The 16,023-nt window shown below is 36.3% G+C and overlaps 2 protein-coding genes and 2 pseudogenes across 2 annotated transcripts; 3 read left to right on the top strand and 1 right to left on the bottom strand.

The window, feature by feature from the left end:
- Nucleotides 1-216: 216 nt before the first annotated feature.
- Nucleotides 217-2,998, top strand: LOC117126909 (annotated as a pseudogene).
- Nucleotides 2,999-4,000: 1,002 nt separating this feature from the next.
- On the top strand, nucleotides 4,001-9,923 carry LOC103830382 (gibberellin receptor GID1B). Its single transcript, XM_009106159.3, has 2 exons — nucleotides 4,001-7,966; nucleotides 8,126-9,923. Exons 1-2 carry the CDS (start codon nucleotides 7,928-7,930, stop codon nucleotides 9,161-9,163), a joined length of 1,077 nt encoding a protein of 358 aa, XP_009104407.1. The 5' UTR covers nucleotides 4,001-7,927; the 3' UTR covers nucleotides 9,164-9,923.
- Nucleotides 9,924-11,940: 2,017 nt separating this feature from the next.
- LOC103830384 lies at nucleotides 11,941-15,439 on the top strand. The gene is made up of 2 exons (XM_009106160.3): nucleotides 11,941-13,685; nucleotides 14,002-15,439. The coding sequence occupies exon 2, from the start codon at nucleotides 14,008-14,010 to the stop codon at nucleotides 15,250-15,252; it is 1,245 nt and encodes a 414-aa protein (XP_009104408.1). The 5' UTR covers nucleotides 11,941-13,685; nucleotides 14,002-14,007; the 3' UTR covers nucleotides 15,253-15,439.
- LOC103830383 lies at nucleotides 12,354-12,563 on the bottom strand (annotated as a pseudogene).
- Nucleotides 15,440-16,023: the final 584 nt, after the last annotated feature.

Genomic DNA, 16,023 nt, shown 5'->3' on the forward strand with positions numbered 1-16,023 from the left:
TTTATAAATTTTTTTTGAAATTTTTTTTTTCGAAATTTTTTTTTTTATTTTTTTTTTAATTTTCTTTTTATAATTTAAAAATATTTTTTGAAACTGTTTTTAAAATTTTTATTTTTTATTTTAGTATTTATTTTTTATAAAATTTTAAACCCTAATTCCAAAACCCCACCCCTTAACTCTAAACCCTAAGGTTTGGATTAATTAACCCAAGGGGTATAAATGTATATTTACCTCTTTAATGAAACTTATTTTTGTGACTTTGAGCCTTGAGTGCTACTTTGGGAACAAAAACTTGGTTTAATGCTATTCTAGTCTTTTTCTCTTTCAATAAATATTAGTATGGAATTTAACCCCAAAAGGTTATACTTTGTTCCAAGAAACATATATATGATGGTACCCCCAAAAAATAACACCGCGTATTTTTGAGGTACTCAAAGCATAGAATTGTATATATGGAACTTTAGATAACGAAGATATTGTTTTTTTTCTAAGCGAGGGCAAGTAAAAGTGATGTTGTTATAACAAAGATATTGTTGTTTTAATAATAAACATTAAAAATTGTTTAGCCAAAAATGAAATTAGCTAACTCCTATATAGTTTTTGTTCAGCGTAAGCATCTAAATCCAACAAACAACGATGTTTATATTTTATTAATCGTATTAATTATATGCATGCGGCCAATTGGTGAGGGTTTTATTGGGGGAAATTTGTCTTTGTTTACGAGGTGGAGTGTCTGCTGACTGCTCTAAAAGAAAAAAAAGTTGCATACGAAACAAGCACTTTATGTACAGAAAAAGTTATACTCCTATCGATTTTATATATTTTATGTGGTGTTGTTGCCATTGGGCGAAAAGAAGAGTAGTCGATGTTTGTTTATTCATTTTACTGAAAAGGAAAATGGTTATATATTCAGAACGATGGATCATAAATGAGACTGAAGTTGAGAGAATTGGGAGTTTCGGAAAATTACAGAATATGGAGTGAACAGACATCGATGCTCAGTGTTTTACTATCTCCTTTAGACACTAGTAAGCATATCTTAATCATTGAGTTACTGGTGTCGAGTAAGAGCAGCATCTCTTGCTTATCATCACACCGACTATCCAATTAGTATGTTTTCTGGAGCATTTGCATTTACCATTATTGTAAAGTTGAATGGGACCGCTTATTTATGATATTGTATCGTTTTGCCGCTGCTGAACTATTAGATTTCATTTGTCAAATATATGAGCTTTAAGCATTTAATTTTGAAATAAATTTGTACAGAAATAAATACACTAATTATATGGATTTGATGTCAAATAAATGGCGTGATCTAGGAATGTGGTCCTCAAGGAGACGCCATATAATTTTAACAGCCTTTCCTTTTTGGACCATTAAATATAATGAAAACTGGACCACTCGTTTGGTATTATCCCCATCTTTTCTAAAGATCATATCACTTCACTTATTAGTCCAATCGATTCATGGGCATCTTGTTAAACAATAAAATCTATGATCGCTACAGCCTACCGACGACAAACAAACAAAATATCTAATAGTTTTCTATATAACACACGGGTCTTGTGAAAGACCTAAAAGGTAATCGGCTAGAAGTAAGCCCATTTGGGTATAATACTAGTGAAGCCCATTTAAAGTTAAATAGGTAGAGAAACTGTCTATTCAGTTTAAAGCCCATTTCGTTCATTTACTAGAAATCTCAGAGGAGTCGTTCCTCCCATGCCCCATAATGTCATAGAGCAATTTCTTATGGACTTTTCAAATCTCTTATGGCATTATGACTTTAATGAAACACGAATATCCTATTTTAGTTTTTTCCATTTCTAATTTTCTTTTTAAGTTTTTTTTTTTTAATTTCAAAAATTTTGAACTTCAAAATTTTAATGATAAAATTTTACATTGTTGTACAGAATTATACTTTACAGTACTAAATTCATATACATATCTTTTTTTTTTTTTATTCATATACATATCGTTCTCACTTCAAATACTTGTTCTTACCTTCTTATCGTCTATTTTATTGTGATCTCGTTCGAATGAAGGAAAGAAGATGGTGATGCTCAGAATCCGAAGCAGAGATGGATTTGAAGCGAGTGAACGTAGAAGGATCCCATATCACTGTCTTTCAACTGAAAAACCTAATTCAAGATCAGCTCCAAGATCCCTCTCCATAATAACCAGAGATCGCAACCTTCTCCTCGCGAAGACTCCCGATGATTTCGTCAGCTTCACCGACATGGCCGACCCCAACCTCCCTATCTCCTCTCTCAATATCTCTCCCACGAATCCATGCTCTACCTGGCGTATGAAGGCGAGCACACGATTCACGGCGGTCCCGCCGTAACCCCTGCCGGTTCTTTCGGGAGGAAGATGAGCGCCAATGATCTAATCGCTCACCAGATGCACGTGTCTCGCCAGGAGAAGTCTCACTACGATTTCGTCTCCTTCGACCGTGACTGCGCCAACGCGCTTCACCACTATGTCTGTCAAACCGCACGGGAACGTCAGGTCGAGGTGAATTTCATCAGCCGTCGCAACAAGGGATGGAGGATAATCTGATCCTGATGAGAGACGTTGAGGAAGAGAAAAGTTGGACGCGATCGTTCTAGGGTTAGGGATGATGAAGGGTGGTTCGAGATGGAGATTGGCCCTGAGGATGATCTAATAGCCATTGGTACTTATTTATATAGTACATTCTTAATATGTTATAACATTAACATATAAGTGATACGACATTATAAGGTCTAGTCTTACATGTTTTACAATTGAAACCACTCTAGCAAAAAAAAAAGACTTCTTCATCGTCACATAATCATATGTATAAAACGTAATTTATGATATACACTGGTAACATGATACAAAATATTTCCTGCACAACCTGATTGCTACTAACTAGTTTCATGCCCTAAAGAGTTCATTTCAATGTAGAAGCATATTGTCATGAACAAATTCAGTTATATAGTAATTACGTATGTTCATGATAATATATATGTCATGACAAAAGAACAAAGACAAGCAGAGTTTCACTTACGACAGATGGAGGATGAGATGGAGGGTGCATGTTACTTCATCTTTGAAAAATTCTTCATTTCACCTAGAAGTAAGACCTCACGTAAAAATGTCTTAGAAACTGACCTCATATAGTATACATTTGCATATTATACATAAATAGCATTCCCAGCCACTAATGACATATTTATTCTATAATAATTAGGTTCATTGGTTTATACAATCAAATATTATGATCCACTTTTGAATATTTTTTAAAATAATCATTGATGGCCTCCGACTTTCGATGTTATAGGTATACGTACAGCATATATTGTTTGATGCGGCATTATATATGATAGTAGTATATATGAGTTTACATTTGGTATTATATATGAGTTTTAGTATAGTCACGTGACCTTGAGTTATGTTTTGTAGGAAATACGAAAAATGAATTTGAATTTATATTAATAATGCTAACTTTAAATATTTTTATCTATGATTTATCCCTAATATATGCATAATGCATATCGCATGATATTTTTTTTTTTTGAGGTTTAGCCCAAGAATGGTAGATTTAGTTGATTTTTTTTTTTAAACAGAGTCACCAGAACCAGACATGGCGAGATGAAGACGCAAACATAAAAAGACGAAGAACTGTAGTGATTCAGACGACCACAACGCGTAGTAACAACAATGAGTGTTGTACTTAAGTCATGGGATTATGGGGGTGATTGGTTGGGCTTTATCTCCATACTTTAGTTTTATTTATTTTTAAATCACTAAATTTACCAATCATGATGTAGCTTTACTTTTAAAAATTAAAATCTACATCAAATTTTTATTTAGTTTTACCAATCATACTTTAGCTTTATTTTTAAAGCTACAACAAAAAAAATAAAGCAAAACTTTTTCTTATGTATTTTAGACAAAAATGCTACATTATTTTTTTATAGGCTGTAGAATCTGTAAAATGAAAAAAAATATCTATAATATCAAATAGATTATATAATCATAATAAAAAAATTTATAAATATTTTAATTTTGAATTTGAGTGTTTTTTAATTATTAAGATATTTAAATAATATAAATATTATTTACATATCACATTTTGAATTACAATAAATTTTGATAATTAATAAACAAAATATTAATATAAATTATTTTAATTCATATAAAATAATAATTTTATATATACAACACATCTTTCATATATTTTATTTTAAAATATTTACAGTCTATAACTTACAGCTACAATAAATTAAACTACAGCAAAAATCTCTGCAGAAAAAGTCTACAGTAACAACTTTACAACTACAACCAATTTATCTACAGCTAAACATCTACAGCTAAATTTTTAAAGCCACAGTCGAACCAATCATCACCTATGGTTCTACTTTAATTTCCGAATATATGAATCATAAGCGAAAAAAATATGTATATTAAGTTTTTCCTGCGTAAGTAAGTCGCATATCCTAACCTAGTATTTATTAAATCACATCATTACACACGTCTGTCTTTATATTTTCTCCTTTGGGATTTATGTACAAACTTTCGTTAAATAATGTTTAATTCAGAAAATGGAATAGCAAAATCTAAGGACAAATTTTTAAGGGTTTCAATGCTAGCTTCTTTCTGTTCAAGTTCCACTATAGACCATGAGGCAAAAATACTGCATTAGTATATTTTATTTAAAAAAAAATAACTTGGAGATGCGGTGTATCGAACCCGGTGCCTCTCACATTCAAATTCCACTATAAATTGGACTGGGCTGAAGTTTATATCAACGAAATGAGGCCCAAAATTAACAGTTGGATGGTTGCTTTCGAAGACCAAAAACGACAAATTAAGGGAGGACAGTGTTTCACAAACAAAAAAAAAAAAAGAAGGACAGTAGAACAACATACTTTTTGTCGTCTTCTTCAACTTTTGGAAACTTTATTCCCAAAAATATATAAAGTAATAGTGGGGAAGACTTTTTTTAACGCTCGTTTAAAACACATTAGTCGGTCCATATGCTTACCAAAAAGTCATTGATAGTACAATAAAATGAATTATATTAAAATAATTTCACTAATAAATGTATGCCGAAGATTTTTGTTTTTTTTTTCCACGGCTTGGTTAATTGCATTCTTTTTCCATCCAAAACATAGCGGGAAAAAATAATTAGTGGAATGAAAAAAATAAAAATAATTAGTAAACTGTTCTTCAACATAAACCAAATCGCTAGAGAGAGAAAAAGAGAGAGAGAAGAGAGAGAAGAAAAGTAGATCTCCTTGTGGTTCCGGTGAGCGGCCGGCGCGTCTGCGCGCGTGCCGTCGCCGGAACCGCGGTTTCTGTCGTATAAAAGCTTTGTTAAGGCATCTCCTTCGTATCCCCCCCCATTTTCGCCTTGTCCGACCTCTGGCTCCGGCCTAATCCATGGTGCATGGTGGTCGTTTGTGTGGAGTTAGGACGCGGTAGTGGGAAGGTTCTCGATGGAGGAGAGGCGGCTCGTTTAGATCAAGGTTAGATTCCGGGAGGTGGAGGCTCTTTTTGCTCCGCCGCCGTCGGTTCTGTTTTCGGGAGGGGGAGGCTTACCTAGCTCCGTCGTCGCCGTCTTGTCTCCGGAGGGTGGAGGCTACAGTAGCTCCATGCTGCCGGTTTGGTACCCGTAGAAAATTTGGGTGTTAGCGGTGAAAGTTCGGTTAGGGTTTTGTTCTTGTCGGCTCGGGTGGAATCGAGATAGTGCGGATGAGATCTTAGGAGAAGATGAAGCTCTCCGTCTATGAGACCGCCGACAAGAGAAGTTAGCTGTGGGTGTGGTGTGAGAAGAGTGGGTGGTCCGGATGAGAGCGCGGTTTGTCCGATGACGCTTTCGGTGGAGGACCACCGGGAAGGAAGGTGTTTTGTTGCGGGGTATGAGATCCGGCGAAACGAAGCACGGTTAGATAGCTCCGACGGCGTCCCGAGGCGGAGACGGTCAGGTAGAGACGGTGTGCGACGCGTGTCGATCCGATGGCACAGATGCTTCCACGTGTTCAGCAGCCAGTCTCCTTGACGCGTTTGATCCAGCCGACGTCGGTTTGGGCTTGATTGGTTTGGGCCGCGGTCCGTTTATAGCGGTTAGACTGTAGCTGGTTTGGCTTTTGGGCTTCGTGCCTTTTGTTTAAGTGTTTGGGCTTCGGATTTTGTAATTTGGGCTTGGCCCGGTATCATTAATCTATATAAAAATCTTGACGGGAAAAAAAAAAATTAGTAAACTGTTCTTTTATTTATGTTTGAATATTAAATATGAAATCAAATATGAAGACAAAAAAATTCGTAAGAAGTGGAAAACGAGAGGCACACGTATCGAAAAGACAAAATAGATAACGACAAAACTTAAGAAAGCCCTCAAATAAACACGCCAATCATATATGGCGTGTTCTGCTAGTATTCTCCTCTTTTATTTTTGATTGTTTAGCTGCCTCCGTTAACTTCTTTTTTTGAAACACAAACTGCCCTTGTTTGACAAAAAAAAAAAAAAACACAAACTGCCCCCGTTAACATTTTGGTTCTTTATACATAAATTCACAGCTGTGATTTGAATATATACCGTAAAATTATAAGGTCATAAACTAACTGTAAATATAAAACGCACAGTGCTCAAGTTATGAACTGAATACTGCATACCAGGTTTTAAACTCATCTTATTAATAACTAAACGAGAACAACACAACTCTTTTGGCGCCACATGCCATGGCGTTGGTCGCACGCTGGTTAGTTTCTTTTGCCATCTTCCCTTAACTAATTTTGTTTTTATTAAGATCTGCATTCACGTTTTTATAATAATAAAAGAACCAAAACCCCAAACAATCTCTCTCTGTCCTTCACCTAATTATAAGTCACAACCATCAATTTATTAAAAAGATCTTTAATTTTTTTCTTTAAGTAGTTCAAATCTGCATTGCCATACGTTTTATATATCTACATTTTGACACCCTACACTTAATTCTATAAAATATACACATTAGATGATGTGTGATCTTTTGATGAGAACTTTTATTCTCTTGACTTGAATTTTGCTTACAAATTGTCGTTGTTCTAGTGAAAAAGTCGTTTCCATCACCTAAATTGTGCCAAACAAAAAAGTATACACTAGTTCTTTTCTCCACTGAGTGTATAGTTATGATGGATAATAATATAGTAACATATAAGAAATAGTGGTATGTAATAGAAAGATTACTAGGTGAAAGCAAAACAACAGTTTAGATATTCGTGAAATTATAGCATAGATATGCAAATCATTGTAGATCAATTACAATTTCACAAAATGACAGAAACTATATATTGATCTTAAAACATACATAGACACATAATCTCTCTGCCAACTCATGCGAGGGATAGGATTATTAATGAAAAACATAAAATAATGAAGGATTGTATTTTTCAGAACTAAAAATGAAATGTCGGAAAGTATTTAAACATATCCGTAGATTATAATAGTAAGGAAAAAAAATAGGGGGTCAAAAGGAGCAATTATGAGAGAGCGTGTCGTGCCAACAAGCCAATCCTCTCTCTATCTCTCTTCACATGATACCATGGCCAATCTGCTACTTGTTTTTACAAATTACAATTAATACTATATTTTATTATTATAATTGAGAATTACTAAATTACCTTATCGCTGTCAGTCGACAATGAAAAAAAGCGAAGAGAATAAGTAAATACGAAAATAGAAAAATTGAGGGGGAAAAGTGGATAGTCGTCAGGGACCCACAGATGGAAAGAGTATAACTCGGTCGTCCGGTCCATTCGTCACCGTCCGATGTGTTATTTATTTCTAGTCTCTCACCTTTGACCATATCTCTTTGCTCTCTTGGTAGTAGGAAAGAAGAGCTCTGTACTTGTTGTTATCTCTCTGCCTCCTCTTTTTTATCTCCATAGTCTCTTCCTCTGTTGCTAGCTAGTTTTTGCGATGGCTGCTGGAAACGAAGTCAACCTTAACGAATGCAAGGTACTTTTCTTTCTGAAACGAACCATTTACTTTTGCTTTCTTCTCCATTTTTCTTTTTTTTTAATTCTTAGCCGATGAAGATCATCATCATAGATTCATAGTACGGATGTATCTGTAAACGTCTCATCTGACATAAAAATTCTTCTCCTTGTTCTGTAGAGAATAGTCCCACTCAACACATGGGTCCTCATTTCCAACTTCAAGCTCGCTTACACCCTCCTCCGCCGTCCCGACGGCTCCTTCAACCGTCACCTCGCCGAGTTTCTCGACCGCAAAGTCCCCCCCAACTCTTTCCCCCTCGACGGCGTTTTCTCCTTCGACCACCTCGACTCCTCCACCAACCTTCTCACCAGAATCTACCTCCCTGCTCCCCTCGACCCCTCCCGCTACGGCGCCGTCGACCTCACGGAGCCTCTCAGCACCACCGAGATCGTCCCCGTTCTCGTCTTCTTCCACGGCGGTAGCTTCACTCACTCCTCCGCCAACAGCGCCATCTACGACACTCTCTGCCGACGGTTAGTGACCATATGCGGCGTTGTTGTTGTCTCTGTTGATTACCGGAGGTCGCCGGAGCATCGTTACCCTTGTGCTTACGACGACGGATGGAACGCTCTCAAATGGGTCAAGTCCAGAATCTGGCTTCGGAGTGGTAAAGACTCTGATGTTTATGTTTACTTGGCTGGTGACAGCTCTGGAGGCAACATAGCTCATAATGTTGCTGTCAGGGCGACCAACGAAGGAGTTAAAGTGTTGGGGAACATTCTTCTTCACCCTATGTTTGGTGGGGTAGAGAGGACTCAGTCTGAGAAGAGACTTGACGGTAAATACTTTGTTACTGTTCAAGATCGAGATTGGTATTGGAGGGCTTTTTTACCTCAGGGTGAAGATAGAGATCATCCGGCTTGTAATCCCTTTGGTCCTCGAGGACAATGCCTTGAAGGAGTCAAGTTTCCCAAGAGTCTTGTCGTTGTGGCTGGTTTAGATCTTGTTCAGGATTGGCAGTTGGCTTATGTCGATGGGCTTAAGAAGACTGGTCAGGATGTTAACCTTTTGTATTTGAAGCAGGCTACCATTGGGTTTTACTTCTTGCCTAACAATGATCACTTCCGTTGTCTTATGGACGAGTTGAAAAAGTTTGTGCACTCGATAGAGGATGATAGTCTAAGCAAGTCATGTCCTATTCTTCTGACTCCATAGCAACATGAATATATGTCTGCTCTATGTTGATGTTCTATACATGAAGAGAAGAAGAAGAAGAGGATTGGATGCTCGGTTTGTTTTGAGTACTTAGCTATTGTGTAGTGCTCACTGCTTAGTCACGTTTTTTGTGTCTTCATTAGTCTAGGCTTATTGTGAGATTTTGTTGGTTGCGCCGGAAGCAAAAACCAATTCTGTTATCGGCATGTATCGGTTTAGGGATAAACCGGGGAATGGTACTTTGCTTGGTAGTATAGGAGATAGTCTTTAGTTGGCTCTTGAGTATAGGGTAAAACTTGTCCTTGGCATGGATTTGTATGTTTATACTTTATATTAACCTTTTTGTCTTCCATGCTTTTAATAAAAAGAGCATGTCTTTGTGGTTCTAGTTTTTTCACCATGTTCTCGTTTTGTTTAACTCATGCATTGAAGTTTTTTGCCTTACCATGCACAATTTTTTTTTTTAAATACCCCTTTAAGGTTTTCCAATTTCGAACCCATTCAAGCATTTGCTCTGCCTTTGCTATAACTGTAACATAATAAAGGTCTAAGAGAAAACCCTAGGGAGACATATTGCAATGGCGTTTGACTGAGTAATAAAGAAAGAAGGTAGATGAAATGAATGTGATAGAAGAAAAAGACAAGTGTTGTGTGTGCATTTGAGGCAAAAGCTTCACAATGCCAAAACCAAACCCCATCCACCCATATGATAGAAAAAAGCTTACACAACCAAATTTAATATATATATTAAAATAATGTTGGACAAAACTATCAAAATCATCAATAGATTTTTCTTTTATATTCCTTACCATTACTTTGGCATCTTTTGCTTATTGCTTCTTCTATTTGCATGTATTTGATTTGGAACTTTTGGCGTTTCCTTGTAAGTGGGTTTTGAACTTTGGGAGGAAACATGGACCCCCCTCTTAGAGAATTCAATCTCTTTTGGCTACATATGTTTGTTTCTATACATTTCTTTATAATAAACAATTTATAACCATGGCTTATGTGTGTTATGTACTTTTCTTTTGGATGCCAAGTGGTAGGGACATGGAGGCTTGGAGAAAAACAACGGAAAGCGATTCTTTCTTTTTTGTCTAGTTGGTAGATTTTTCTGTATAACGAATGATAAAAGAAGAGGAGAACATTTTACAGGCAACTTATTACTTTGAATATAATTTCATTTTCCTGATTAGTGATTACCATTGACTTTTAAGATTCATTTTCTAATGCTACTACATTGTTTTTGTTTTTCGTGTTCTCAGAGTTTTACTTGTGACCGAACTTTTGGTTTATTGGTGCGTGTCATTGACAAAGACTCTCGTTTGTCTTGTAATGAAACTGTTCAATGCTTTAGATCCAAAATTATAAATTAATTATATAGACGAGAGCATCATCTAAGTAACTTTGAGCTTAAAGGTTTGGTTTGAGGAATCTTTTTAGTTTCCTTCAAAAGAGTATCAATGACTTTTGGGTATTACCTCTCTCTAGTTCACATATAAGAGTTTTAGATGACCGGTAGTGGCAATTCGACTAACTGATCTGATGGTGACTGAGGTGTGTCGGTCATGTTTCTGGAAATGACATAAAAGAACAAATGAAGGAACTCCACTTGTTCTGCATCATGCCTCTTTACCTCTACATGTCCTCCGAATTCAAACTAAAAAAAGAAGGAAAGAAATAGGAATACCATTGATTATCGATCATATCAAATCTTGCGAAAATGTATCGAAATTATGAAAGTCCGAACCTAACCTTGTTTGTTTGTTTTCTGAGGCCGTCTAACTAAGGTAGGTTTAGTTTAGTTAATGAAAAATGAAGTTTTAGTGTTGTGTCTTCCTTTTAATAATTTGATTCCCCGATATGCTCTCTGTTGTGAGTTGAGCATGGACCAGGTACGTTGGTTTTTTAGGCAAACGAACCTAGCTAATAATACTTCACAACTCTCCTTTTTTCTTCCATTGGAATCTTCGTCGATAGATAAAGCCTCCGCATATCATTCTGGTTCAGTGGAGGAAAATGAAAAGATTCCTTGTTATTCACTCGAAATTGTTGATTTCCATTAGTACTTTTCACGATGTTTCCCCTTTTGTTATTGTTGCGTTTCATATCACGGTGGATCACGTGTACTGGAAACAAAAAAAAAGTTGTTGTCATTGGAAGCATAAGCTCCGTTATGTTACATCCTGTTAAAGACCAAGTGGAATAAACGTTGTCGTGGCCATGATATCATTCGGGATGAGAACACGAGCGTCTCAGTCAACTGGGACTCTCCACCGGAAGAGTCTTTCGTTATGGGGGCCGCATCTCTGCGGGTTGACCCTGGACCTTCATGGGCTGTAACTTAGACAAGCCCATTTGCTCCATTCACCCGCTGACAATGACATTATACCCTTTACATATTCTCAGACATATATGACTCAGCGATCGATGTGGGATATTTTGCGACTGGCAATATATTAAACGATAGGATGAGTATTTTAACCGATATCCGAATCTATTCGAATCCGACACACGGTAGCAAAATATTCGAATGGATATTGAATTAGGAGAGATTAGATATCCGAACGAATAATATCCAAACCCAAATAGATATCCAAATATAATCGAACATATGAATACTTGAACCTATATTTCTAGTTTATTTTTCTATTTTTATTCAAAATATTTATATTAATTATGCACATGGCTCAAAATCAGATAATATACATATAATTATGAACAAAATCATTTGCTAGTCATTTAAAATACATATCAAGCTCTTGTTTTTTACATTAACAAAAGTTGCATCCAAAATTTTAAAATAACCACTACATCAGTGTTTTTCTATTTTTAAAGTTTTCTATTTAAACTTATTAATAGTTTAAGAATTAAAAATTAGAAAATCAGTTAAGTTAAAAGTATATATTTTAAATACAAAAAAACCTCAGTGAAAGATTTATTTTTTCTTTCAAAATCTAAATATTCGAACCCGACCCGAATAACCAAACCTGAATTTAAAATACCCAAACCCGATCCATAATGTGAAATATGTAAACGGATTCTATACTTCTATACCAAAATACCCGAAAATCTGAAATACCTGATCGAACTCGAACAAGTATCCAAACGCCACCCCTTCCAGGAGACCTTAATATACAGAAGAAGATTCGAAATGTAAAGCCTCTATATCATTTTAACTAATTGTTTTTTAGGTTGAGCCCCTCCCTTGCAATAATGCAACACACAATAATGCAACACAAGGAGAACTCGTGAAAACCCAAGTAGCAAGCTACTTAAATGGATTTTCTCCTTAAAAAATAAAGTTAATATCGTGTGGACCAATGAACCACATATCAGATATTAAATTGATAAAAACAGATACTACACTTGATCTTAGCCAAAAGGCGGAGAAAGGTATGAATTGCAGGTTAGGCTTGGCCTCCTTATTTATACCATCATCAAGTGAGCAATGTTTTCTATCTTAAGCGATGTGGGAGATAAAATGTAAAGGGATGGTTGTTCCTTCACAAATTTAACATAAAATCATTTCGTTTTTTAATTTTCTAAAAAAAAAAGAATGAGAAAAAATTATTATTCTTTGTGAATGGTAATTTGTTTTAAGAAACTTAGGGAATGCATTATCCTCATCATTTCTTGCTCATCATTCATACCATTAAGTCTTAGAGGCAAGTTTATGTTCAAAGACAAAAACAGACAATCGCCTTGCTTCTTCCGATGGTCTTTATATATACTTTTCGTGATTGTTCGTTGGTTGCTTTGAACACAGATAAACTCTGAGCTGGTGATAATTCAAGCTCAAGTGAGATCTCTGTGCGCAGATGAGAATCATATAAATTTGTTGCGCTATAATAATTCAAACGTTTAAGAATCTACAAACACTATATTTGCTAACTCGTGATTATACTATGAACGAAGTTAGCATTTTCACCAGAGAAAACAATTTAAAAGAAAGGTCTTCAGTGGAAGATGTTCCCCAGAATCGATGCTTATTTGATGATTTCTCATAAGTTTCAAAGAAGCAGGCTTTAAATCCATGTTATACAACACACAAATGAAATATCCGTGAAGGAAGGAACCAAATGTTTTTAACATTCTCTCAGGCGTTGTGCGCCAAAATACACATCACCTCCAATGCCCAATCTCCTCCTCAATCAATCTCCTATGCACCATAAAATATACTATACCCATCAAGCATTAATGAATATGTGAAAAGACCAAAAGGACATATTTTAATTGGAACCAAGAATGTCCCAAACCAAAATCGGCATCCAACATAACTCGGGTTTGGTCGGATCTGAATTGGATTGGTCTGTAAAAAAAATTAAAAGTGGTTCTTATGTTTGTTGGTTTGGTCTAAAAAAAAGGAAAAAAGTGAATCCCGATTCTCCCCGAGCTCCCCTCCCCCCCAGACCACCCAACCTACAGCTCCTCCTGCAGCTCCTCCTCCACTCTCCCCCTCCTCCACTCCTCCTCCACTCCTCCTCCACTCCTCTCTCTCTCAGCTTCTCGAACGCTGCCGGTAAGTTATGCTCTGTTCGAGCATTATTTCGGAAGTAGGTTTTGGGGGTTTTAATAGATTTGTAATTGTGACAAGTTTTGTTTAGTTTCGGGGTAAATTTCGGTATAATGAATTTCGGTAGGTGAATTGGAGTTGAGGGATAGGGATAAACCCTAGATTATTCAATTGTTCTTGATAAATTGTAGTAAAACTGAATAACTGGGTACAACTGGTAGAATTAGGAAAACAGGAAAAATTCGAATAACTGGTAAAACTGTAGCAGGATAATAGTAGGGGAAATTGTAGTGAGTTTCTTTTGTTTGGTTCCTTTTGGCAGGACACAATGAGCAATCACGTCAGAGATATACCTGGTAGTCCGAAAGAGAGCTACAAGATGTTGTATAGCTATTTGTACATGTTAGAGCAAGTGAATCCGGGGACAAAAACCTGTTTGAAATTGGATGATAGAAGTAAATTTGAGTACCTTTTCATAGCTTTGGGAGCTTGCATTGAAGGGTTTGCAGTTATGAGGAAGGTGATAGCTGTGGAGGGGATACGTCTGAAGAACGGTGGTGTTTTAGTTTTCGCGAAAGCTCAGGATCCTAATGGTCAGAGTTATCCACTTGCGTTTGCAGTAGTAGATGGTGAGAATCTTGCTAGTTGGACTTGGTTTTTCGAGATGCTTAAAAGTGTTATACCAGACTCTTCTGAACTGGTTTTCATTAGTACTCTTCATCAGAGCTTGATCTTCGCCATAGGAAACGTATTTCCACAGGCTCACCATGGTCATTGTTTATGGCATTTGAAGGAAAAGGTGAAATTACATGCTTGTAACGTCAACAAGAATATAGTCGGGCAAAAACTTATGGAGTTGGGCAGATATTACACGGTTGATGACTTCAATTCTGCTTACGACTCATTTAAGATAAGATGTCCAGCTGCGTACAAGTATGTGGAGGAATGTGGTATTGAAAAGGACAAATGGGCAAGGGTTTTTTTCCCACGTGATAGGTACAACTTGGATACAAGCAACACTCTGGGATCAATGAAGAACGTGTTTAAAGAGGCAACAAGGTGGGCCTTAATACCAATGCTGGATTGTATCATTAGGAAATTCTCTGATTGGTTCACTCAACGGAAGGATGTTGTTTCTAGATCAATGAATACAAGACTGGTGCCTCGGGTTGAGAACTACTTGCACGATCTATGGGCTGTTGCACATAAGTTACCTGTGCGGGAACTTGATAGTTACGAGCTTAAGTACGAGATCACTGACACTGCAGGAAAGGTGTTTTGGGCGACCTTGGTTGGAAAAACTTGTACTTGCAAGGTGTGGGACTATGAAAAGTTCCCTTGTCTGCATGGACTGGCAGCTTATATCTATTTCGCTAGGAATGTTGATGGCAGGCGCCTTGATATCCATGAGTTGTGCTCAAAATACTACTGGACGGAAATGTGGCATTTGGCGTATTCCAGAACACTTAATGTTGTGCCCGACATGGCTTCTTGGAATGTACCAGATCAGATCAAGGAGGTGAAGATCATACCTCCATATCGCATCAAGCGGCAAGGAAGGAAAAGAGTTTAAATTTGGATGAATTTGGAGTAATGCATATTTCGAGTAATGCATTTGGGTACTTGATTTTGTGGCTCTTGAACTTTGTTTCATTTCGTGTTGTATCGTGTTGTATGACTTGGAAAACTGCGTAAAACTTGAAATCTACTTTGTTTTGTAATGACATTAGTATTATCTATATCAAAACTCGAATCTCATAGTTTTTTCTCTATCAAAACCTGAATATCATAGTTTTATATTTGTTTTCGCAACTCTAACATATATTTATAATAAAACTCGGTTATCAATTTCTGAAATTTAGGAAAAAAACTCTCATGTATCCCTTACGAGACCTTGTAATTCCAATAACACTTTGTTGGCCAAAGACATCTTACAAACGAAACTTTCGAGTTATATCTATTCGCTAAATATAATTGCACGGAACTATATATATAACAATTTAAACTAGTAATATTGAAGGTAAAACTAGATAACCAATTTTAATAGATTAGTAACACTAAATAAATTAGAAACCGACAAAAATATAACTATGACCAAAGTTGGGAATACTAGTATCTTGGGTATAACTATGAACAAATTTTTTTGGGCAATTATCTCAACCACACAAATTTACTCCCCTCCCAAAGTCTTTCAAGTACTTTCAGTTTGACTTTTTATCCTTTTTTCATCTCTCCCTCTCTCTTTCTCTCTATTTCTCCCCCCATTTCCTCTCCCTCTCTCTCGTGTCTCTCTCCCTCTCTCGTCTCTCTTCTCTATTTTGAGAATCGAATTCTCTTCCCCCCT

This window comes from Brassica rapa, chromosome A07, assembly GCF_000309985.2.
Source record: "Brassica rapa cultivar Chiifu-401-42 chromosome A07, CAAS_Brap_v3.01, whole genome shotgun sequence".
In the NCBI taxonomy this organism is placed as follows: domain Eukaryota; kingdom Viridiplantae; phylum Streptophyta; class Magnoliopsida; order Brassicales; family Brassicaceae; genus Brassica; species Brassica rapa.